The sequence below is a fragment of the Channa argus genome, chromosome 5 (genome assembly GCF_033026475.1).
Source record: "Channa argus isolate prfri chromosome 5, Channa argus male v1.0, whole genome shotgun sequence".
Classification (NCBI taxonomy): domain Eukaryota; kingdom Metazoa; phylum Chordata; class Actinopteri; order Anabantiformes; family Channidae; genus Channa; species Channa argus.
Genome location: NC_090201.1, coordinates 21,559,876 through 21,586,968, shown reverse-complemented (window position 1 = coordinate 21,586,968; position 27,093 = coordinate 21,559,876). Strand labels below are relative to the sequence as shown.

Sequence of the window (27,093 nt, the reverse complement as noted above, 5' to 3'; positions counted from 1 at the left end):
TAACAGAAACAGACAGGGCTGAACAGGAAGTACAGTATGTCATGAGCATATTGTATGTACATACATGGATATGATGTACTCACATGTACATGAAATTCCACAATAAAGGACTGGTGCATTATAAAAAAAAAACATACAAAGAAACAATTTTCTGTTGTGACTGTTATACAGATTGGGTCTAGATGTGGATTTCAAAAACTGTTAGGCTGCCAAGACAGTAAGCACTCAAACAGTTTGACATAAAATCACATTAAGTGTAATGAATTTTGTGAATTTTTCTGCTCTATAAGAAATTTACAGTGCATCCAGAAGGTATTCAGTTAACTTTTTCCACATTTTTTTATTTCACAGCCTTATTCCAAAATGGTCAAATTCAAAAAAACATGTACATAAGTTTTCACAGCCTTTGCCATGGCGCTCAAAATTAAGCTCTGGTGCATTCCGTTTAAACCGATCACCCATGAGATGTTTCTACAACTTGATTACAACTTGGGGAATTCAGTTGATTGGACATGATTTGGAAAGGCTTACACCTGTCTGTATAATGTCCCACAGTTAACGGTGCATGTAAGAGCACAAACCAAGCCATGACGTCTAAGGAATAGTCTGTAGGCCTCTGAGACAGGATTGTATTGATGCACAGATGTGGGGAAGGGTACAGAGAAATGTCTGCAGCATTGAAGGTCCCAATGAGCACAGTAGCCTCCATCATCCGTAAATGGAAGAAGTTTGAAACCACCAGGGCTCTTCCTAGAGCAGGTCTGCCAAACTGAGAGGGAAAGACCTTAGTTAGGGAGCAGACCAACAGCCCAACAGTCACTCTGAAAAAGATCCAGCACTTCTCAGTGGAGAGAGGAGAACCTTCCAGAACAACAACCATCTCTGCAGCACTCCACCATTCAGGCCTGTATGACCAAGGCACATTACAGCCCGGCTGAAGGAATCTCAGACAATGAGAAACAAAGTTCTCTGGTCTAATTAAACAAAGATTGAACTCTTTAGCCTGAATGCCAAGTTTCATGTCTGGAGGAAACCTGGCATCGCTCACCACCTGGCCAATACCATCCCTGCAGTAAAGCATGGGGGTGGCAGCATCATGCAGTGGAGATGTTTTTCAGCAGCAGGAACTGGGAGACTAGTCAGGATCAAGGAAAAGATGCATGCAGGAATATACCGAGACGTCCTTAATGAAAACCTGTTCTGGAGCACTCTGGACCTCAGACTGGGGCGACGGTTCATCTTTCTACAGGACAACTACCCTAAGCACACAGCCAAGATGACATTCACTCTGTGAATGTCATTGAGTGGCCCAGCCAGAGTCCAGACTTGAACCCCATTGAACATCTCTGGAAAGATCTGAAAATGTGTGTGCACCAACACTCCCCATCCAACCTGATAGAGCCTGAGAGGTACTGCAAAGACGAACTGGAGAAACTGCCCAAAAATCCCTGTGCCAAGCTTCTAGCATCATACTCAAAAAGACTTGAGGCTGTAATTGGAGGTTTTTTTTTTTTAAATAAACGTGCAAAGATTTAGAACAAACCTCTTTCAAATTGTCATCAGAGGGGTATTGTTTGTAGGATTTTGAGGAAAATAATGAATTTGATCCATTTTGAAATAAGGCTGTAACATAACAAAATGTGGAAAAAGTTAAGTGCTGTGAATACTTTCTGGATGCACTGTAACCCAATGCAGAAATGGTCCTTTCTGTCATAGACAATGCCGCCATTGTCCCCCACAGTTAGGGAGCCTTTTCCTGAAAGGCTATCTGCCTGGTGGCCCCAGGCTAATCTGGGCTGGGTGGAGTGGAGGTCACAGGGCACATGCTTAGCCTGGTTTTGGCTGGTGGTCTGAGGACATAACTTCAAATCACTACTTAGGTCAGGTGCTCAATTTGCTTGAAATAATCTGACAAAAGCGCTTACATGCTTTTCAAAGGTCTTCTCTTCTCTTTTCTGGTGCATTTGTTTTAGGAGATCCAGCCCCAGAGTAAAACAGAACCTCCCCACATGTTTTAACACATTCAAACACACAACTTGAATGAAGTACTTAAAACACAACCCATGAGGCCATTCTTGACCACACTATGGCTGTGCTCATGTGGCTTTTTTCCCATTTTCATGAGACATGGTGTAAAATGTGTTTGTGGCTATTCGGTTCCAAGACACTATAAAAACAGAGATTGAGGTTAACTAAGAGTCATTTTAAAAAATCTGAGTCTTAATCTCTAAATCTTACACAAGAGTGCAGCTAGTTTGAAATAACATTGGGTTTACATCATCAGATTTGAATAAAGAGTTACTTGCATTCTATTCCTTTTTTGTCCAATTATGTTTAGTAGAAGTAAAGAAAACTAGACAAAAATGAAAGAATTAAGACAAAGAGACTCTTATTGAACTCTTTAATTAGTTTTAATTAACTTCCACTTCTGCTCGATTTTCGACACGTAGATGCAAGATGAGCTGGACCCTTTTCGTTTTGGCCACGCTGGATCCTGCCTGTATGAAAGATCTCAGGTACGAGTTTATGCATTGCCACAAACATTTAGAGCTGGACTGCGCTAGGTTGCCCACAGTTTCATAAGAATAAGTACCTATCAGAAGTGTCATGTGTCATACTGTATATCCAACTCTACTGCCTGAAGATGCACAAATACATTGATAACAATTATTATTAACACTTCAATTGTATACATTATTAGCGGCGTTCAAGACACTGAACCCCGAACAGCCCATTCCCATCCCCAGCTGCGCAGTGCCGGTCCCATGGCCGGTAGCAATTGGGGAGGGTTGCGTCAGGAAGGGCATCCGGTGTAAAAACTGTGCCAAATCAACACGAGGACAATGATCCGCTGTGGCGACCCTGAACTTCCGGGATAAACCGAAAGGACAAAAATAAATAAATACATAAAAATTAGCTCTGTAGTTAACTAACTCAGCTCTTGTTAGGTTTCCTTATCTTTGCAATTCCAGCAGTGGCATAGCTGCATTGGCAGTGCATGGTAAGAAGGAAGTGTAAGACGAATCTTGGTGCGCTTAGTTGGTAACTAGCCGTAAGTGCTTAACATAGTAAATAAAAATAAAAATATATTTAGTAAATGCCAATTTTCTTTACCGACATATTGTATGTAGTAAACACATACAAAATTATATTCTGTATTCTGCATTGAGATTTTATTTTCTAAAATACTTAATATTTACTTAATATAAATATATGGGGTTTATTTTTGGGGGGGAAATTTATATTTATGCATATTTAATACTGAACCTTTGCTCAAAATCTAGTTAGATATATTATGGGTCACTTTGTTAGACACTAAACTTCTCGTCTAACTCTTTGCAACAGTAAATAGTAAGTGTTTGCTCTTCTAGAGATAAAATGTGATTCTCATTTCAGTCTAACTTTAGCTTAAATTGTGTCTGATGTTTCTGTTCAGTTTCTCTTAAAATTCCCTAGGAGAAATAGGAGAGACAAAAGTTATCCTTGTAAGTCATCTATGTAAGAGACATCGAGAGGGGGAGGGGAGTATAGGCAGTTCTGCAACCATAGCTTAAGATGGCTTAATGTCTGGGGAGCAGTCATGTCTTCCATCAATATCACTACTACCGTTGGGCTTGTTATTAAAAATGGACTGTATTATTTATTACTCATTATCATTTTTTTAAAGTATTACTATTACTTTATTACTCCCTGTAAAACAGAACTTGTTGTCTTACTCATTATATTCAAAGGGTTGGGGGGTGAAGGACAGATGGAGAAATTATAGTGAAAATGGGCAACTTTTCACCCATCACATATACAGTCTTTGTTGGCTTTGTATTAAATTTGCAGCAGGTGCTGTAAACATTCAGTTTTTGTATTTAGATTCAATTTGTCTAGCGGTAAATCGTGATCAAGTAAATAAAGCTCCATATAATCTGCTTCTCAGAGTATGTCCTTGTCTTCAAGGTGTTTTTCTGAGTGTAGCGGGGCAAAAGAAAGCGCCTTAAATTATGTCTAACAACCACGGCTGCCTAGGAAAACTAACGCTGGTTGAGAAAGATGACCTGGGCTACATCTTGCTCTGCTGTGCCTTTGCAGTAATCAAATCTGAATGTTTCATAGAATGAAGATTAAGCCCTTACTTCCTGCTCAGTTCCATGAAGTCAGCTGTCTTTTTCAAACGATCTGGGTTGAAGTGGCTGATGAAGGCCAGATGCGGATCACCACATTTTCTTTCTTTAGAGAAATTGAAAGTTACAGTGTTGCTTTACAAACAAAAGAACCAATCTGTAGTTCTCTATGAAATACCACTCATGCCACAGTTAGTTCACATTGTATTAGTTCACGGTTCCAACCGATGTGTTAATAGAATACTATGTGTATATTTTTTATTTCTGGTTTATATTTCATCAAGATCTTGTCTATTACATAAAGGGTAAGACAACTGTAGCTGTATTTGTTCTTCTACCAGAAAACGTTGTACAGTATATGACAGCATGTACCCCTTGATTTCAGTGCACAGACTGAATAGCTTATCTCCCAAAACAGACACACATACACCCCACCAGCTAAGAACTAATGTAGATTCTCAAATTTTGCTGATTATATGATAAAAGTAATACAGTGCAGTAAATCCCATCCTGAGCTTCAGTCAACATCACAGTTTACAGAAGTAAGAAAGACTCCTAAAGCCCAAAACATAGTTTCCCATAGTCAAGGACTGGCTGCGTGCAACTGCCAAATTATAATTTCAAAACCATTTTCTGCTTACACAAGATACAAACAAACAATAAAATGACCTTGCTGGTATTTTTACTCTCACGCAACCTGCCTGGTTAAATATAGGATAAAATGTGGCAGTGAGTTACACATTCACTTCTGAACAGTGGAAACATTTAAATGCTACCTATCCCCTCAAAGAAACTCATGCGAGACTCATGTGCCTCATCTGTCCTTCGTTACAAGGTTTCCTCATCTGTTACATTTATTCTCACCCCTGTCTTAAGGTGTCCTAAACTGGATTAATAGAGGATTCTGGCCAGAGTGACTAAATGGGTTTTCACAAATGAGTTTTACAGGAGCTCAGTGGGGAGCCAGATTTCAGATCCCTAAAGCCCTGTAGTGTCAAAGCAGGAGGAATCCACTGATGACTAGTCTCTTGTGGCTGTCTGGTTAAGTGTAATGTTCATAGATGACAAATTGGGTCTAATCCTTTATGTCAGATAGCCAAGAAGAGGCTCTTCTTAACCAGAAAACCAGAGACCAGTTTTTTAAAACACGGTCCTGACCACTGCAAAATACCAGCCATGCCATGAACTTCAGAGGAATAATCAAAGCCAAAGTTTAAAACTCATGTAATATGCAAGCAGATTTTGTTTCTCAATGTTATTATTAAAATCCAAATGTTTGATGCTGGGTGGTAGCGACATAATTAATCTAAATGCCTTATTTAAAAGAAATTAAAATTAAATGAATGAATTTACGAAGAAACTGAAAGAACAAAACAAACAAATAAATAAATAAAAACTTAAAGGACAGATTTGTCTTATGGCCTTGTGTTTCTTATCTGGTGTGGGATATATAGGAAGGATTCATTCAGAACTTTCACAGCCACATGTACTAGTTCTACACCTGGATTAGTTCATGCAGTTTCAAAGCCTAAATCTTGTCTAATCATTAGGGCTATTTATTCACACACACACACACACACACACACCTTCCAACACCAATAGACTTTGTAACTCTACCCAGTTTGAGAGCTAGTAGGGTCAACAATTATGTCAGTTAAAAAAAAAAAAATAAAATTATATATATATATATATATATATATATATATATATATATCACCAATATATAGCACCAATTTAACATCTGGAGTAATTTTCAATTCCTTCTTAGTAAGATGTTTCACATCTCTTTCAGGTTGATAGAAAAAACTTCTCTTCCAGCATTAGAGTTCAGCAGTGTTGACTGCATCTTGAAGCTGATTAGAAAGTTTGTAATAAAATAAAAAAAAAAAAAAAACAACAACAATCTTTTAGAGAGGTTGGAATCTGTGAAAGGAATTGCTGAGGGAAGATGATCTTTAACATCTGCTGCTGCAAAAGAAAAAAATCCAAATCAGAAAACTGAGCTGGTTAAGTGTGTTATGGTTTTATGGCTCCTATGCAGCTACAAAATGTGATAAAGACCACCTGTGGAGTTTCCAGAGCTGGATAGTTAAGTAAACACTAAAAATATCTTCTTTTGTTGAGTGTGTTCGACTTAGACAGAAAGAAAGCACTGAGATGTATTAAAATCTGAAAAACACAATTTAGATAGCACCAAGATGCTCAGAAATATTTCCATATGTAGCTGGTACCACTTATGTTGCAAATTATAGGGAATTGAGCAAAGAAAACTGCAGACAAAGGTTAAAAGTCATTGGGATTTTCACAGGTGAGCGTGGTGTGTGTAGTTATGTCAATGGAGCTACATGGTTACTGAGATTCCTCTGGCAACCATCAATGTCTGAAAAACATATTATGGTAATCTATTCAGTAGTTCAGTCTGGACCAAAGTCCTACAGCAGCTGACAGCAAACAGATTTTGTTGTCCCCGTAGAGCTACTGTGTCCAAACAGTAACAAGACAAGTCAACAACAGTAGACCGAGTTTGGGTTCTAAAGAATAAACACCTGAATCTAAAATAACTATTATTTATTCTAGTAGACAGGCTATTGTAATAACTACAATTATAAGCAGTGAAAAAAAGAAATGCAGAGAAAGGTGCATTTATGTGACAACCTGATTCAATAACTATGAACAAAAAGAAAGCTGAGTTAATGCTACAGTGTAACATGTTGAAAGCATCTAAACACAGAATACAAATGAAAGACTAAGACAAAGTACAATGTAAAATAAAGTAGCAACAGTACTGAGTTGTGTCATGGACATTTCTAAGTATGAAGCACCTTGTTTAAATATACTGTCAAATCAAGTGAGTTATCAACGCTTGCTGGTGGCTCACCCTCGTTCAGAGAGGCAGGCACTAGGACCTGCAGCACTCCACAGTCCAACAGAGCTTGCAGCCTCTCCGAGGCTTCTCTCTTACTTTTCAGAACAAATTTCAAACAAGTGCAAGACCCAGAGAGGACTGTTTGGATAATTAGCAAAGAGTTTGTTCTCTCTTTCCCTGGCATCTTGTGGAATTGGACACAAACTGGAATATATTTCAGAAATCCCCTGGAGTCTTACGTCAGTGGAGAGAAGGGAGCTTTTTGCCAAGGTACAAAACCATTTTACCTTTTTCTGCTTTGCATGGATCTGCACTACGCCAACTTACAATGTATAAAATGCAAAGCAATAATTTAGATTAACATTTTTTGAATTAAATCAGTTTACAGACAAATTACAGTTTTCAGCTTTTTAGCAGTGGATAGTTTTAAGTGTGGTTTTCAAATTAGAGCAAGCCCTTTTTTTTTTCAAGTTTAGGAATTAAGTGTTTATGAGTCTATCAGACCTGCTGTCATCTCCTTGGGCTAAGTCCTGTCTCAAAGCATTCCTGCAGTTTCTGTATTTGTATGGTATGTTGAGTTGGAAACGAGGAGCTACCTGCAGGGTAGCTTTTCTCAAATCATGTGTTGCAGTGAGTTGAAGCAAATGATTGCATTCTTGACATAATGGCAGGTGATTAGACTCAAGAAAACTTGCTATGATAGTTTGATTTTGGATATTCGAGCAGGCTTTTAAATACAGATATGGTTCATTTTAGGAACATTTGATTATATTCTTATAAACTAGTTTTTTAATTCAACAGTATGTTGACAGACAGCGGGTCAGCATTTCAGCTACTCTGAGCTGCTCTGTTCCTCCTTAAACAGTGAACCACACAAAAACATTTTTTAACAAGAAAAAGATGGCAGTTATTAACTGACGTGAAAAGTAAATGAAACCATCAATAGGGAGTCGTCTCTGCTGTGAAACAATAGCGGCCTTAGTCAGTTTACAATGAGAAGGAGAGTGATGAAGTCAGAGTGATGAAATCAGAGCTGTAGTGGTGGGCTGCAGGTAGCATGTTGGCTTTTTATGGTAAAAGCAGATTTTGCTACACATTTCCTCACGGTCTCTGTCATGGTATCTATGATTGGGTCAATGTCTTTTCAGGCATAGGGGTTGAAGCACCTTGCTTTCTGCAAAGGGGACGCTGAGTCGTGTTTGTTGATGTGGGAAGCTGAGCACAGTGTATGCTTAGTAGCTGTGGTTAAACATGCACCGGCTCTACATGACCCCGTGTTTTCCTTGGTTAAAATGCAGGACAAGTCCCATGTATGAACTCACTTCTTGCTAATGAAAAATAAAGATTGATTTAACAAATTTTCATTTTTGCCAGATACCAGGTAAGAAGAAGCAACGCAATTTCTGAAATTAAGTGATTAAAATAAAATACTATACCCTACATGCCTCGAAACCACATCCACATGCATCAGCCTGCGTCTGACTAGCATATACATTGCTCATGACATAAACATTGAGAAATTCAGTTTCTTTGAGGCTCCCAAACTAAAGGGGTAATTAAAGTATTAGGCCTGTTGTCACATATCCTGTCTTTTTGAATCTTCAGTTGTAATAATGTGCCATTTTTATAGTCTTCAATTTAAGCATGCACCTTGCAGTTATTTTCACTGTGCACTTGATTATTTACAAAGAAATTATTCATCTTTTAGTCCATAAGACAAAAAAGGGAAAATCTGCATCACTGGCGCCTAAAGCGACACCCTTAAAGTGCTTGTTCAACAACCAGGGATTTGATCTGATATATAAGAGAGAAAAACAGCATCCCAAACTGAAACCAGAGAATGTTTCAGAGAAAACTTATCTAAATAAAATGTCAATCGTTGATTGCCAAATATTTCATCACCACTCCAAACATTTCTCTCCCTGATCCACTAATAACATAGAAGCTGTCCAGGAAAAAATATCTACACTTGACTATGCATGACTACTTTACTATTGGTAAAATTGTACCTTAAACTTTAAGTTTTGACCTATTTGACTTATTACTGTAGTTTGTTCCATGTTGCTAATATTCTTCTTTTTTGGATCTGAAATAAATATTTCAGAGTTTTCTTTTTGTCCACTTACAGCCTTTTTCCAGCTTTTCCTGATCCTCAGAGCAGTAATGTACATCAGTGAAACTCTACAGCACACCAGCTGTAATTCTTCAGAGCTGAACAATCTGTTTCACAGGTGGATAAACAGGGACTGGCAGTCAAAGTTCAGACTCTTTTAGACAGGTTACAGATGCTGAGTGGAACAAGGGTGCAGTAGCTTTTGCATAGCACAATGAAAAGTGTTCATGTAAAGATGCATCCATTTAGAGGTCACTGATACTTTTTTCCAAAGTAGCTAAAAAGAAGAGAAACAGTCTGTTGGTGCAAGGTGACGTGATATACATATATTCTAGGTCGTTGTTATTATGCGTTGTGTTAGATTTCTATTGTTCTTTTCATTTATCTAACAGAAAGACATCTGACTGTTTCTCTTTAGATTTGTTTTGCTGTGACTTCGGGGAAAGGTAATGAAGTCCAGTCCTATCTTGCCATTTTTCCAAGTAAAGCAGTGACAAAAAAAAGTTGCTACAGGGCTGAAGACAAAAAAATAACAAAAAAACCTACTAAATTTACATTTGGTAGTTAACTTTGTTGTTCTAAAGAGTCAGCCAACAACAATAAGCTTCTGTAGACGATGTATTTAACCATTATTAGGAGCATATCTGTGTGTTTTCTATCCACATCCAGTAGCTGTTATGCATGCAATTTTAAAAAAGATTTCTCTTACAAATGTATCCAAACAGACAAAAAAACTATAATTTGTCCACAGTAATGCAAATGAAGAACATCATCATTCAAGGTTAGGTTTATGGACAAAAGTAGAACATTTCCAACAATAGTACAGTATTTAAAATTTTGTCAGGGTTAGAGGAATACAATTCTGCACCTATTTCATTGTCTTTGGTGTTTTAACAGTCCACCAAACCCCATCAAGATAATGACTGGCATTCGATTACAATGTCAGAAAATAAGGTGAAAGAAAAATAGGACTTAATAAACAATTGCTAAAATATTTTCCAAGGAGCTATCCAAGATGGAAATGTAAACAATCGCGGTCTTAATTTTCTGCAGTATCCTGGAGCTGCACATAATCAACTTTTCCTTGTCCTGTCCTAATGGACAAACATCAAAAGGGACAGCGTATCAGAGTTCAAAAGTTTACATTTCAATTTAATTTTCAATTTAGTTGAATCCTTGGCCGCAATAAATGTTGGAAATAAGCATATTGCTGGCCGCTATGAATCTCTCCATTGGAAGCATGGCTTTGCTTTGTACTATGTCTTGAGCTTCTGGCATTGCAGCCCTGAAATGTTTCTTTTATGTCTTAAGTCTTTTGTTAGAATCCTCCTTGTACTTTATTGCCAAACTGCAGTGTGCATCTAAATGATGCTTTTGATTCATTTAACTTAAAATTAGTTTTAGTTGGCATGTCAAAAGTGAGAACATCTGAAAAAAGTAAGGCTTCATTTCCATGCATTTTTTTATACAATTCTACACCAACGTTTTTATTAAACAGCAATTCTTTGTGATTCCTTGTTGACAAAGAAACTAATAAATATTGATAATGAAAAACAGTGTTTTTCCTTGTTGAGCAGTTGTGGAGTATTTGTGTACTTGACTTGTTTCTGTTTATTGAATAGTGTTACTTACTATGTGTATCTGTCATAATGCACAGGATGAGTATCTTGAAATTTCTCCTCAAGACTATAATTGGCTACAATGACAGTAGCTTGTGTTATCCTTCCACTCACTGGTATCAAATCTGATAAGCCACCCTTCAAATGTAACAGCCACTGCATCAATCCTTCCCTGAAAACAGGCCTCATCATCTTTTACATTCCTAGGCAAATGGTTAGAGGAACATGGTGCCTCCTTACACAACAACAAAAAAAATAAAAATTATATAATATAATATATATATATATATATATATATATATATATATATATATATATATATATATATATATATATATATATATATAAAAAGCTACTTTTAAATCTACTGCTGTGCAATGACAGGCAGGGAATGTCTCCTTAATTGGAACACCTCCCTCTGATAATACATTTAACATTATTTTGGTCTGAGCTCACCATTATAACTGATGGTAGCACATTAAAATGTAATATAAAATTTAAAATAAAAGGAAAAGTGAATACCTGTGGGGATGAGCAGCAGAGATACAACAGGCCTGTGCCTGAGCTGGGTTGCCTCTCTCCAGTAAAGTGCCCCTGCAAGCAGGAGTGCTTCATCATCTCTGAGTGAGAGCTATAAGGCCACACACAAAGTGTGTGAACTGTGACTCATGCTCTTCCTCCAGCACGCCAACTAGTACTCAACCTTGTAACCCATCCACAGTGTGCCTTTGAAACCTCTGCTCTTATATTAACAGTATAATAACACCATGCTGACAAGAAAAACGTCTGCTTTAAAAAATCAAACGTTTTTTAATTTGTATATGATTACTTGTAGTTTAAGCAATCGTTCTGTTTAAACAATGAATGATGACTGTTTTGCACCATTTGTCCTGTAGATGTTGTTGAAGGCAATAGGCTCGTGCATTGATCGGTTCTATTTGGCAACTCCACGTTTCCAACCTTGTAATTTGCCTGGGTCATTATAGGTATAGAACAAATAAGGCAAAAGCCCAGACAACCACTGACAGTAAGTGGATAAACAGTCAAATCTGCTTCTAACAGAAAACGTCAAACACAGCCCCACAAATCCATTTTGACATATACACCACTGTCTCTGTGGCATCACTTTATTTACCCTCCACAACAGCAGGGGTGAATCTATTTTGAGAGGGCATGACCATAATATACGGATATGGAAAACTGCACTGACAAAAACAAAAGCTGCAGTTAAAGAGCCACAAAAGGTGTCAGAAGATACTATATGTCAGAAGCTTTCTGATTGGCTGTAAAAGGTGCGGATATATTGCACGCTTAGTAAACAAAGAATTTAAAAAAATAAATCAGTTTGGAAAGACTTTACCACAAGGTCTCAAAGCAAAGATGGAAACCAGAGAAACTGAGGTGGCAAATCTATAGAGATGGTTAAGACCAACTTTCATACTGTCCCATGTTTAAACTGCTGGACACAGACAGGAAATATTTTTTGCTAAGTAAGGGTCAGCACTTAAGAACATTTAAAAGACAATATCTGGTACATTTGCTGCATCCTGGTTTTCATTTATTGAAAATGAAAAAAATATTTAAAAAACAGTTGAGGGAGACACAATAGACCACAATTCAGTATCTTAAAAGGCAACACATGGACTGTTGGCAATACCAAGATTTTTAGAAAATGGAAAAGCCAACATGCAATCTGAGAGTGGCCCTCCAAACCAGTGACAGATGCTAACAGCAATAAACAAAGATGTGAACAGATTGATCTCATTTCTACTGCAAAATAATTGACAGGGTGTTAAAGCTTTTTCGGTCAACTCCCTAAATGTCAGAGTTGTGTCTGTCTCTTTAAGGCATCTGTGTGGTTTTTATTATGACAGACTAAACATCAGCCAAGTATGGACACTGGGGGATGTAAAGGTCTGGCCAAACAATTTCCTTCAGTGGACAGAGAAGTCAAAGGAGCTATTCTGTCGCTGAAAGCCATGTCTGATCTGGCATCTGCCATTGTAATGTTCTCCAAAAACTGGCCTGGCCTTAAACCTGAATTAAAAAAAAAAAAAAAATGCAATCAACAGGAGAACCTTAGAGCTTTATTTGACTGAAGCTCTTATTTAACTTCAGCTTTTAACTGGGCCGGACTTAATTCACAAGTATACTTGATGATAATATACAGTTTATCTCAGGCGACCAAGGTCTGCCAAGGTTTGAACAAACTGCACAAACTAAATGTCTGCCGCATTGTTGAGTGTGAGCCACTGGATGATGAAAACAGAGAACACCACATACGCTGACTCCCTCGAGTCATTGTTGTTAAAGTTTATTTAACTAATTTGCAGTACTTGAGCAGAGCCTGTTTCTCCATGGACTCTGTTGTGTTTAGCCACGTTGTGTATAGAGACTGGGGTCAGCTGCGTTTCCTCAGTGCAGTAAGACCAAACACAACCATCAGTGAGTAATGAAACTGTCCTCGTTAAACCGGCCGTTTACCATCCTCACGTGGTTGTTTCTGTCATAGTCACTGATTAGATTTCATGTAGTTAGGTTTGGACAAAAGAAAGAAAGATGATGTACATTTTACGATGCATTCTTTCTGTAGCTGTTTTCACTTATCTTTGATGTCATACAGTTCAGAGTTTGGTGTGTGTGTGTGTGTGTATAAAGTACAGATGTGGTCAACAGAAAGTAGGTATTTTTATGAGAACTGCTTAGCTTGTAAATTCTAAAATCACAAAGCTACATTATAACTTCTGATCACTGTGAATCCTATCACATGAAACATAAACAAGAGGTTGCTATTGCCGTCCTGATTTTGCAATCACTATCTGCTCTCTGAACTCTGAAGTTGCATCACTAAACGCTTTGGATGAACAGTCAGTATCCAGTCGTTGAGCAGTTTGCTGAGTGACTGGCCCTCCCTGATCTGCTCTTTGACTTGGCTCTGTCCGGTCTCAGTTTGGACCTAATGTGGTCATCAGGTCCCTGAGCCAGTCAGACTTTCACACATCTGCCTTAGATCAAAACCAACTGCCAGCAGAGGCCCCATTTCTCAACAAAAGGTCATATTGTATTTGAAACTGTTTCCCACATAGTTGTCTGATAACAGTAAAACAGAAAATTACCTCAACTAGATCCAACAGGAGGAATGGGAAATTACGACCTTCAATTGCATGCTATTATATTTCTTAGCATTCTTCCTTTGACACGTTGCCAATGACAAAAAAGATATTTCACTACCTTAAAACTTATGGACAAGCTGAGGCAGGTATAAAAAAAAAAAAAAAAAGCACAACCCTAAATGTGTTGCATGTGTGTCCTTGAACACTGCAACATTCACACTGAACATCCAATAGCACACGTATGCAAAAGTGATCAGATTCCAACGCATCTACTGTGCTATAGTCAGGGTCAGAATGTTATTAAATTTTCATTTTTAGCATTTTTTAGGTACTTGCATCATATTATCATTAGTATTTCCCAATGAAAAAACTGAAAGGATCAGCCTGTCAAAACATAATTTTCTATTTTATCTTTTGCTAAAATTGATACTTGCTCGGGCTTCCTAGATACTAATGCTGGTGATAGCAACAGTGCTTAGGATAATTTGTTTAGTGCTGATTGAAACACAGCAAAAATTATTACATTTTGCTACTTTAAAAAAATATTTGTAAAAATAATGTAAAAAAACAAAACAAAAAAAAACAATTTCCGTGTTGTGGGAGGTCGTGATTATGTATAGTAGCATTAATGTGTCTGTTTTCAACCTGCACTAAGTTCATTAATGAATTTTGACTGTGGAAAATAAACATTGTGCAAACTCTCTGAGTCAGTCCAAAGCTCTGCTGTAGAGATTATATTTATTAAAATTGCTAGAAATCTGCAAATAATTAATCTCATTGTCATTTGGAAGGTTACGTTTGCTGAAGATTTCCAAACTTGTTCTTTTCTTTGACGTCATCCTGAACCAAAGCTGTTGAAGAGTTTATTACTTCGTAATGCTGTAATATATATATTTTTACTTCCTTCACTGAGTTTTTTTATTTTGTCAATCGGCACACTTGAAGACTCCAATATCTCTCTATAAATACCGCTCGGCAATTTATCTTTCACCTACACTCAAAACATGTAGTCTTTAGTCAATGCTGCTACTGCTGAGTGTGTTGTGTTTAGGTCTCCAATTTCAATAGACTAAGATTGGAGTAATGCAAGAGCTGCAAGCTCTATTCTGAAAGAATACCATTTCTCCAAAGGAGCTACTGTTAGATAAATGAACTATCATTCTGCTTTTTATGCTGAACCACAGTCCCAAAGAAAAGTCACTGCTTACCATAGAAACAGGCCCCGTTTTTGATCCCTACTTTGTTTTGTAGTTTTACACAAATTTGCTGCATTTGCCACTGTCTCACATCCACAGCTCTCCAGGTTTTTTATTTTTCAATTTTAACCACGCCCCTTCCTCTGTACCTGTCTGGCTTGTAGCCTCAGGAAAAAATATATACTATACAGTTCCCATAGCAACAAAATTATGCACCATTTACCCTTGACTGAAAATGCCTTTCAAGTTAAGTGTTGTTTAGACACTATCATTGCTGTGGTTTCCTGCCTCTCCTTGTCTGTCTATGAAAACAGCAAAGCAAGGCAGCATGCAGGGTTAATTGAGGTGTTTTCATCAATTAATTAAGATGTGAGGGGGTCAAGGTGCACAACATATTATAACTCTAAAGCCTGAAAGGCTTTGCCTCCAACTATAGTGGAAAACTGTTTGATATCAATTGAGCCAGTTTACTTTAGTTACATTTCAGAGATCAATTTAAAAGATATAAACCTCACATTAAAGTTGATTCAAATTTCTAAAAAACTTAATAAATAATGACTGCCATAGAGTAGAGCCAACATCAGAAAAATACAATTTAGTCTACACAAGTTTACATCTACATCTACAAGGCTGGAAGGTTTGGTAGAGTCAAGAAGCAAGAAGGTGACAATCATTTAATCACCCACTTTGGACGTTACACTATTTGATTTCTGTTATCTGTTGTATCATATGGGCAAGTAGGTGCCTGGTCCACAAGCTAATTGGCTCAGTACTTCATTATTATCATGCAATGAGAAGCGGTGCACTGTCAAATGGTTTAGGCACAAAGAAAATACACGTGTTTTTGTTTTGACATTAAAACAAGTTGGTCAGGGTTTGGATTAAGACAGCTATAAAAATGTTGTGATTATTTTTGCTTACACCGCACATATTTTAAAAAACATAAAAAAATATTTACATTTAGTCATAATTAGTTGTTTGTTAAAAGCTCTTGAATTTTGACACATTTTATACCTTACAGTAACTACAGATCGGACTATGCTTACAGAATTTGTACCAGTTACGTTGTTATCAATTAACGTTTGCATGTGGCTGATATGAAATATTATAAAATATGCTGAAATATACCACCCCCAAAACAACGGCCCCATAATTACAGTATAAGATATTAAAGCACAGACTGTAAAATTCACAATGTTTTGTTCAAGATAAGGCAGCTTTAAAAGAAAGTAAGGAAAGCTTAAAAAAGCCTATAAAAAATTTTTTTTAATTAAAATTTCTACCATCATTATGAGTTACAACAAAACATAGTATTTACATACTTCAAACACAGGCTCCTCAGGTTTTACTGTGACAGTCAATGTAGGAATTTTGACTTTAAGAGCTTAAATTCAGCACAAAGCAATGCTTCAACATGTTAAGCAGATTTGCACAAATGAGCACAGCAACATAATGAGTGGCATTTCATTCAAAGTCCATTGGTGGCTTTCAGATAAAGTCACCTGCACCTCCCTTACTCTTTGAATGGGAGCCAGCCTTGATGGATCAGGTTACGAGAGGGACTGTGTGACTTTTACCATATGAACAAAGCCACTGCCATGTATTGTCAGAGAGAGGCTGATTGTTCCTGGCCTGCAGACTCAATTGTGTGCCACATCGGGCGGCTTGTCAGTCAACCCAGACACGGTTCATTAAACTGACTCCATTAAACTTAATGAGTTGTAGGTCATTGGTTGTGGGTGGCCTATCCATTCAGGGCCAACAAACCACATAACTGACTGGCTTGCTGATTAAGTTAATTCATGCCAACAAGGGATTCTGTTTTCTTCTGCTTTCTCTTTATACCTGAATACACAGCAGCCTAAAACTAGGTGTCTAGGCTTGGACTTCGTTAGTCTCCACTTGCAAACATCAAACCCAGCACAAAAGAGAAGGAGAATGGCCATAACACCCCCCACCTCCACCCCAACCACTTACAGGAAGCTAGATGCAGGTGTGGGTCCAGAATACACAGTATTTTTGTCCGATAAAATGGAAACAATGTCAAATTAGATGGTTAATGAGTCAAAAATCCTTGCTTTGACATAGTTGTCAGATATAACAAACTACATGTTAATACCTGACTACTCACAGCTCTAAAAAACAAAAATTCTGACATGCTAGTCTTTGTGTTGGGACATTGTGAGACAGCCCAGGTGGAGCATGGCTGCACATCACTATGAAACACCCCACGAAATAAAACGATCGACTGTTGCAACACCATTTTTGCTCTCTTTGCCCTATGTCTGTATCTTGTAGTCTGAAGCTGGTATAAGAGCATCAGCAAAAAGCCACAACATTACAACGTAGGGCAGAGCAAATAAGAAATGCCTGTTATTTAAGTGATCGTATTCATGTACATTTGTGTCCAAAACTCTAAAAAGTACAATTACAATTTCCCAGAGATATACTGTACACTTTTGTCAGGCCAACAGCCTGAAACAATATTTCTAACCTGTATTTATTCAGGCTAATTTCACTAACAGGCTACATCTATTTTGTTCTGTGTGAATGTATTACAAAATTTTTCACTTGGAAGCTGCCCAGTTTAACCACAGCGTGGGAAATTTAGGTGGTGTTGCTTTATAACTTCCCTACTAGTTTTATTCTGCCCATCCATGGGAACTGAAAGATATTATTTTAAATTCAAATACAACACAAACGCTGTGAATTATCACATTTGAGATGCTTTTCCAGATTAAATGACTAGTTAAAAGATCAATACATCATTTTCAGCTCTTATGTAACATATCACTGGTGTTCAGTAGTTTGCAGTGACAACAAATGAAATGTACAATTGTGTTAGTGCGACCTGAGTCTGAACTAGCAGAGGAAAACATGGATATCAGGGGGCTCGGTTGTGACCTCAAAACTTTTTTTTTGCAGGCACGTGTTACACTCAGTACAGCAGCATTGAACAGCTAACATTAAGCACCAAAAGCTCAACAGATACAGAGAAATGTTACGTGAAGTCTACTGTGGGGAAAGTGCGGTAAGATGGAATATGTCTCATAGTCCTTCTGCAAGGCACTTTAGAGAAAAACCATAGGCTACTTCTGCTTGAGGATCTGCACCAGCTGCCATGCAGCAATTCCACATGGGGAGAGATTACCTACTAAAATGGGATAGATACAGTATCTTCACACAGCTACAGATCACTTTACGACAGACAGATGGTGTGAGCAGAGGAAACACATGTAACTAACAGCAATTGTGTCTTTATTTCAAGTTGCCAAATCCAAGACTCAGTTGTTGTTGTTTGCTCAGTGGTGGTGCAAATAAAAAAAAAGTTTTGAAGCATTTTTGTGGCAGATATGCTTAAGGTGAGTAAGCAGCAGCATCAGTGACGATGACAGAAAACTCAACAACAAGTGAAAATGCTGCAAAAGTGAGTCCAGAATACTGACTCTTAAATATCATTTCAAATAAAACAGCATGACGGAGAATGAACAACACCCAAAGAAAAGCTAAGTATGCTGAACCACAGATTAAAAGTAATGTCCAGTGGATACAAATAGTCCTAGACTAACGTTATACAAGAGCAGAAAACCGACCCATTAAGCAGCAAACAGGCTTTACACGCCAAGCACACACGCACGAACTGAACAGAGCCGAGATGCGTCCTGTCAGATCGACATAGAACCAGAAGAAGCACGTACTTCGTTTGAAGAAGTGAGCTGTTGATCCTCGGACCTTCTGCGCAATTAGCTCGTCAGAAGGTCCGCAGCTGAAAGTGGCGTTCGAGGTGTAAAACAAGCCAGCTTATTTTTTATTTTATTATCATTATTTTTACATTAACAACGCTCACAACAGCAGAAGTGTGAAAGAGGTTGAAACGCACCTGACACGCACGGGCAGTGTCGGGCACGGCCGTAGTGGAGTGAAGCTCGTAGTGCTGCTCTGGGCCTGGATAACACTTTATGCTAATTTGAAAGTTTTCTTCTAAAAATGTCCTCAGTGTTGCTCAACTCAGAAACATGGGCGGATATTTTAACAGAATTAAATCTTTATGTTATGGCCATCAAATAAACAAATGCATAAATAAATGCAGTTCAGCTTTGTTAGTTCGTGACAAATCCTGATCTATTAATGTCAGTTTTGAATGTGACTAAATCCTACAATACCCATGAGCCTCAGCGGCTGTTGTCATGGAGATGGAGCCAGTCAGGCGCTAATAAACTAATGTAAAACCGTGTAAATGGCAATAAAGCGCGAATTTGTTGCTAAAGTCACGTAAAAATGTCAATAATATGAAAGTGATTTAATATACACGTGTGAACTTTGACCAGAAAAGTGATCAAATTAATGTGTAGCCTAGTTTACATTTTATGCAACTTTGCAATTCCACGTAACTACTGTATGTTTCAGAGGAAAATGTTTTATTTCACTGCACTTATCTGGCAGCTGTAATGTAATCGCCCTCTACATATTACGATTTTGACATAAAAGTATATGGGATAACATTACGTTCTCCACTTTTGGGGCTTTTAGAAAAACAAAAAGAAAACTGGGGCTCATTGTCTATGAGTGAATTATGATTTACACCAAAGATCCCAAAATTACAGAAAGTATTTCTACACCTACATAATCAACCCTTAGATTTGTCTAAGCCATTGTTCATATATATCAAAACAGATTTGCTTTCAGTTGTTTGAAATTTAAGTATTTCCTTTGTTCTGTTTTCTCATTATAAATAGTCTTGACAAAACAAGATTTAGAAATCTGACCTGGGACTTTCTTTTTTGAATATTCCTTATACACAAAACAGTTAATTGAGAAAATTACTGATTGATTTTAAGGATGCAATTTATGTTCATATTGAATACTGTCTCACCTATTTTCTTGATCTTGGAATTCAGGATGTTCGTGGCTTCTGTCTGCAACGTTAGCAACACCTTTTTCATAGTTCTCTAGTTTTCACCAAATAAAAAGAGAGAACATGACCTCAAATTGAATCAGCCCAAGCAGGGTTTTACAGTACCAACGATTTTGTAAATGTTCCAGCAGGATCTGAATTAACAACATTCCCTGCAGTGTTATCATTGGCACATTGTGCTGCAAACATCCTGTTCGACATAATTGAAATGATGTTTTATTGGGTTTCGTCTGGGAATTGGTAGAGCATTTTTGACAACTAAATCAAAACTAACACAACACACTAACTACTCCTTGACACAGCACATTATCCAGACAAACATTCATTACTTAATACACACATAGGAACGTAAGGGGTGCCAAAAAAATCCCACTTCCTCTACTGCTGCACTATCACCATCATCAGAGCAGGTGACACCTTCTAGTGATATACTCAATACTCAATACTCAGTACTCAATGATTTCTGTGATGTGAGGTTTTCCAGTGGACACAGATGTTTTGCAGTGGTGTTATGTGAATATTTGTAGCCCACCTAGTAGCGTGAGTTAATGTTGCAATTCTTCTCTCACCACAGGACAAAACTGCTGACTGCATGTTTCTTAACCACAGTTGTAGTTTTCTTACAGCTGGCATGGGCCAAAATCAGATGTTCTAAAAAGCTGAGACATATGTTTTTTATTAATCTAACCACTGTCTTTCATCATATATTTAATAATGATGTTCTTGAACAGCAGTAAAATGAGAACATGAGGAACAAACAGAATGGTTGTTTTTAATTTGCTGTGTATGCATTTTTCCTGTGCTGTAATGTAGTTAAGTTTCAACGTAGATTCTTTTAAATGTAAAACCAGATCAAATTGTTTTTATTTTAACTATATAGTTGCTGTGAAATACGCAGCTACTGTAGTATTAGACATTATTCCAAGAGCACTTTGGTGATAATTTAGGCCAGGACTTAATGTACTTAGTTTGCTTTTTGCAGGAAATGTGAAGAATATGTCACGGGATTCATAACAGATGCACGCTGTTGTCGGCAGTTTAGTGTCGCTCACTTTTTTTCAGACAGTGTACAGGTCACAAAAGTAGGGTGACTTGTTATTTAAACAGCTCGTCCCCACAGTTGAAAGATTACAGGTTTAAGTCCCAGGAGAGCCAGAGACCACGGTTGCTGAGGTTGTGTAAAACAAAAAGATGTCCTCTGCCAGTGTAGATTCTTTACAGGAGCACACATCATTTAGATTTACAACCCATCTCACTAGCTTACATTCCTGTCATTTTGCAAGCTTGGCATATCCTGTGTTTCTAGGTTTTATAGCAAGGCTTGAAAACAACTAATCACAAAATGCAATTACAGTTGGGACGCAATATACTGTATGCTTAGAGATTATTTTCTAGCTTTAAAGCTGTTGGAGACTTTCTTTGTGTGTCTTCTTCTTTCAGGTGAGTGACACTAACTACAGCGTAAAGTAACATGTAATCCACTCATATGAAAACTCTCAAGCACATTTAACCACGGTGACATAACAATAGGATGAGATGACAAAACAAAATTACAGCTTCTGGTTTACTGAGATGGATAATGTCGCTTGGAAGGTGGCTGTGTTTTATAACTTTGCAAGAATGAATCAGAGTAATGAAGCAACATCAGTTAAAAAAAATACTATGGTCCCATGTTCTAACTCCTCTTTTTACTGGTTTTATAATAGCAAATTCCTAAATGAACTAGTTTCCATCAAAATATTCTTTAAACTTGTTGTTTAAACTAGTTGTCTTGCTATATATAGTATTTTTAGTTACAGGACTGTTTAAGCCTAAACAAACCTGTCACATCTCATATATTAAGGAATGCTGAGGGAATTTACAACATTATTATTAAACTGCACCACATGTTTTACATAGATTTTCTACATTATGCAGGTCTGTTGGTTTTATTTTGGTATGTTCAGTATGAGAGGATCTGGTGAGCGGGAATAACATTAACTTTCTCTTCCCGTATCAGTCTCACAAAGAATGTGTTTACAGTGGCTTTACGAGACGGCTGAGACACTTTCTCTTCTTGTATCTCAACAGGGCAGAAAAGCAGTGGTGTGCTGGGTCGGGGTCACGGAGGGGCCTAATGGCAGGAGCCCAGAACACAGTGAGCTCTAATCGCATTCTCTAGGAGCCACCGAGTGCAACAGTTCACGTGGACACACTGAAAAGGTATAGAGGTAGCTGGATCACAGTCACCTTGTGTTGAGCCACAATCATCAAACATCTGGTTCTAGCTCATTTTGCCATTTTTAAAGTGGTCACACTATATGATGGCTTAAACCAATTTTAGCTTAGCGGAGACTTGCATTTGAATGGGGGCGGCTGTAGCTCAGCTGGTAAGGCACTCGTTCACGGACCACAGGGTCAGTGGTTTGATCCCTGGTCCCAGCTATATGACGAAGGGTCTCTGGGCAAGACGCTGAACCCCTAACAGCCCTTTCCCATCCCATTCCCAATCATCACCTGTTTAGCTCAGCTGCCCCATGATGATAGATCGAACTCTGCACATTCAGCAGCCTCATTCCCAATATTCCAAACACAGTTAAAAACAGAAATCTTCCACAACCGTTGATTTAAAAATAATCTACTTCTCCATATTTGGCACAGATTACTCATTAAACGAAAACGTTTTCACTCTCCCTCTTTTAACGTCTTATCCCTGACTTAGCTGTTTTGCTTGCTTTGTACCTCACTTGTAGGTGGCTTTGAAAAAAGCAACTGCCAAATGATGAAACGTAAAATGTGAAAGTTAAGAAATTGTTTTCTTTTATCTCCCACTCAAGTTTGAACTTTAACATTAAGCTAAAACCAGATTTGTGCTGGCTTTTTTCTCTGTCTGCAGAGCATTTAGCATAGGAAACAACTCTTTTACAGGCGTTTTTTCTTCATCTGCAGATGATTTACAATAGGAAATGCACAGACTCTGCTCCATTTTATGTGCCTCTGTAAAGCATGCCAGTGATCCAGCATGTGTAATACCAGAGACCTGGATTTAAAACACTTGACTGGAATCCATTTGCCACCATTGTCATTACACAAGTGCTTTTCTCGATAGAGATATTATGAAAATGTCTGCTGTGAAGATTGACTATGATGACAATTTATTTGTAATCATCAAATTTAATTGTGATAATGTGGCATCATTATCTGTAAAAATTGTGTTTAGCAAAATGATGACACCATTTTTTATGTTAAAGAAATGTTGCCATTGGGGAAAAAACATAATAAAAGAGAAATTGAACAGAGGCCTGTCTCCTCTTTTTAAATCAAATATACTAATCACCCTCTAATTAATGTAGTAGTGATTTTTCTTTTGCCCAAATGTTGCCCAGTAGATTGTGGTAAGATGAGAGGAAAGACATTGGCTGACTTAGACAGACCTCACAGGCATTTCTTTGTGTAATCATAGTTCAGCTTTTGTACTGTGATGGTTCCTTTGATTTGTTGTGCCAACTATTTTAATCCAGGAGCACTCACCCTTACACCTGCGGCAATCATAATATATTCTAAACCTGCCTGACGGAGCCTGCTACAGCACCATCACATGTGTTAACACGTCAGTGATTCCTGTTGTAGTGTTAAATGCAGTGTACCGCCTGTCTCTTTATGCAGAGACAGATGTTCTGTTGTGGTCCGTGTGTTGTGTGTATTCATAATAGAATCAAACTAATTACATGTCACAACAATAGTGGTTAGATTGCTGTGGGTAATGTGACACCATTTTTCAAAAATAACTCACATATTCAAGATCTATTCACTCTTTTCTGTTCCACAAAGGCTATTCAGTTTTTTTTCTGAGGAATTATATATATTTCTTTCTGCTTAACCAAAAACAAATGCATGTTGTTTTTAATTTCGGAGCTCGTATCAAATGTTGGATGTGAAATCAACAAGCAAACATCTTCAAAGTATTCATTTTATTCATTAATAAAACCATCCGTATTTATTAAACAAAGCTGAATACTCAACAAATAAATATCCACGGTCTGTTGATGTCTTTCATCCTTATGATCCAACAGGACATCACAGGCAGCTGGACATTGCACTGCACAGTTCACTCTCCTCTGTGTGGATTTAATTAAGTTAATAATTTGACTATCAATATTTAAATAGACGTCAAACATTCTACCACTTCCTGTTTACACGTACAAATATTCATTCGACACCATTGTTTCCTTGTACAGTATGTTCTGTGCCTGTGAACACTATTGCTGCTGAGCCGGTGAACATTATTGATAACCAGACCTTTTGTGTTAGGCCAGGTTTGTTTTCCTGCTTTTAAAGAGTTAATACTTCCATCTAAATTAGGTTGATCTCCCTGTTCAACATGTTGTACCATGAAGCTATAAAGGAAACTTTTAAAGTGTACACTGTTTTTTATTTCCACTGTCTCCAAATCTGTTATTTCAGGTTCCGAACACTTGAATTGTCCACATACAGTTGTCAACAGCCTTGTAACTTTGTGATATAATTTCTATCTGCAGTAACAGAATTGTTTTCTTTGCTTTTGGCACTTTCAGGTTTTGTGCTCATGAGGTCGTCCGTGCTGGTCCTGTTCCTCTTCTTCAGTGTCCAGGCTGTGGCCTCTCTCCAAGGGGACTCGTGCACCCCCTCCCCAGCGCACCTGCAGGACAAACCCAATACCATCCCCACAGTTGACCCCAAACTTTTTAACAAGCGCAGCTACCTCTCACCCCGGGTGCTCTTCAGCTCTCAGCCCCCTGATGCAGACCCAGCAGGGTCACAGGGTACCAGTAGAAGGACCCGCAGGCGAGCCGGGCAGCCTCAGCACCGTGGGGTGTACTCAGTTTGTGAAAGCATCAGCGTCTGGGTGGGCAACAAGACCAAGGCCACGGACATCTCAGGCAATGAGGTGACAGTGCTACCAGATGTGAATATCAACAATGTCAACAAGAAGCAGTACTTCTTTGAAACGACGTGTCACAGCGCTCACTCAGGCAGCTCAGGCTGTTTGGGAATCGATGCCAGACACTGGAACTCCTATTGCACCAACTCACACACTTTTGTACGAGCGCTGACTTCATTTAAGAACCTGGTGGCGTGGAGGCTCATACGCATCAACGTAGCCTGTGTTTGTGTGCTCAGCCGCAAGTCTTGGCGTCAGTGAAGGCTTGTACTTCACACCCTCTCAAAATCAAATACATACATAGATATACTCAAAGTAACATGCAGACGGATGTGATTTTCTCTGAATAATACATCACCAAAGACCCCCTGTGTACAAAGTAACTTATTATTATATGTTAAAGTATCAGGACTGCATGTACATACACCAGGCCTGGGTCAAACAGTATCTGTAGTTGGTTTGTAGCTATAGTTTTTTTTTTACTTTTTTTAATTTTTAGACTACCAATTATTAATGGTTGCTGTGTCACCTAACACCTGACAAAATCTAATTTTCTTTGTGTGAAATTCTTAATTCTTAATCTATTCCGCTGATGAGTTTTCCACGGTGACTAATCACATTTTGTGCGATAACTTACCGTATGCCAGAAGTTGATCACTACTGTCTGTACTGCAGTCATTCTGAGCTACTTGGATGTAGCGCAACACAACCCTCTAGCTCACTTGAATTTAACAGTGTTTTTATGTGTTAGTTTTCAGGATGCAATAAATATGCTAAATAGCTCTGATTCTAACTTCCACACTGTCACCTTCAGCAGTTTAATAAATGCATTCCCAGGTTTTACTGAACCACCACCAAACTGCAGCTCAACCAAAAGTATGATGCAGTTATGATGGATGTTGTGCCCCACACATTCATAGGTTATTCACACTCACAAAACACTGTAATTATGTAAATTGGTGAAAGATTTTCTTATAATTTTCTAATAATTTAGAAATTCCACTGGAACCAAATAAAGTGTGTGTCTTATTATTTATAGCCTAGTTACACTTGAAAACAGCTGTAAACCAAATCATCAGGACTAAATAGTGTAAGTGTTCTAACTGACAAAGCGACTTTATGGTTACTCACACGGCAGCATTAGTTTAAACATTAACACTTAATCTGTCTTTATATCTGAAGGAAATCAAGAAACATGACATTTTCTTCCATGCCTTTACTTTCAACTCATTTAGGTTCATACTCAATTTTATGACCTTAAACAGCCGTTCAACCTCTGCAGCAAGTTTAATTCAAACCTCAGGTATCATGACCTCTAGTGGCATTTTAGGTGATTTCTACATGACATGTAACTGTGGCGACCCTGAACTCACGGGATAAGCCGAAAGGACAAAAAAATATATTAAGATAAATAAATAAATACATTTATTATATACATACTCAAAAGGGGGCAGCTGTAGCTCAGCTGGTAAGGCAGTCACCTGCTCAGGTGGGCGCCTTGCATGACAGCCACCGCTGCTGATGTGAGTGTGTGTGCGAATGGTCGAATGAGAAGCTTCTTTGTAAGGCGCTTTGGATAAATGCTCTGTATAATCGGCCATTTACAATTTACCAATCTAGAATAAATTACAGCCACAAGAAGCCTCGGAGAACTCAGCAAACGTGTTTCAGAGATAAGAAACTTAAACTATAAATCCCAACTATACTACTAACAGAGCATTAGCTCCCAAGAGTTTAGCACAATAAAACCATGATGATTATAGTATTTCTTTTGCCACCCTTTATAATGTCCTATTACACCTTACTCACTCTAAACAAACCAATGTAACTCACACGTCTTAGAAATACAATTTGACCCAGGTCTGATATAAGCAAACCTTTTGTTAAAATGTTGTTGTTGATATTGTTATTTATTAAACAATTACACACATGCATTGGATTTTATGAAGTTTATTGTATCAATGGTAGCTTTACTGTTTCCCAGGCAAAGGACATGGGGAAACAAAATGTTGTTTTTGGCCTACATGAAGTCTGAACTGACCTGAAACCCCTTTCGGCTTCATTTTACTGCCAGGAATGTGGTGCTTTTGGCTTTGCGTTGTGGTTTTCTCCTGCTCTTTATTCTACAGTTGACACGAAACCAAGAAAAGAATACAGAAATACAAACAACACTGCCTATGACTCATCGTCTAACTGGGGCTGATAATATAATTGAAATTATCCTCGTTCAGTCAGTGGCATTTCAGTGTCATCAGCACA

General features: G+C 37.9%; 1 protein-coding gene across 1 annotated transcript; it reads left to right on the top strand.

Annotated features, from left to right (window-relative positions):
* The first annotated feature begins 7,080 nt into the window (after positions 1 to 7,080).
* ngfb (nerve growth factor b (beta polypeptide)) lies at positions 7,081 to 26,778 on the top strand. The gene is made up of 3 exons (XM_067505949.1): positions 7,081 to 7,248; positions 22,005 to 22,136; positions 24,488 to 26,778. The coding sequence occupies exon 3, from the start codon at positions 24,499 to 24,501 to the stop codon at positions 25,093 to 25,095; it is 597 nt and encodes a 198-aa protein (XP_067362050.1). The 5' UTR covers positions 7,081 to 7,248; positions 22,005 to 22,136; positions 24,488 to 24,498; the 3' UTR covers positions 25,096 to 26,778.
* The last annotated feature ends 315 nt before the right edge of the window (positions 26,779 to 27,093 follow it).

Excerpts from the sequence above, each read along its gene's own strand:
- ngfb (XM_067505949.1), top strand. The coding sequence starts at position 24,499 with ATGAGGTCGTCCGTGCTGGTCCTGTTCCTCTTCTTCAGTGTCCAGGCT.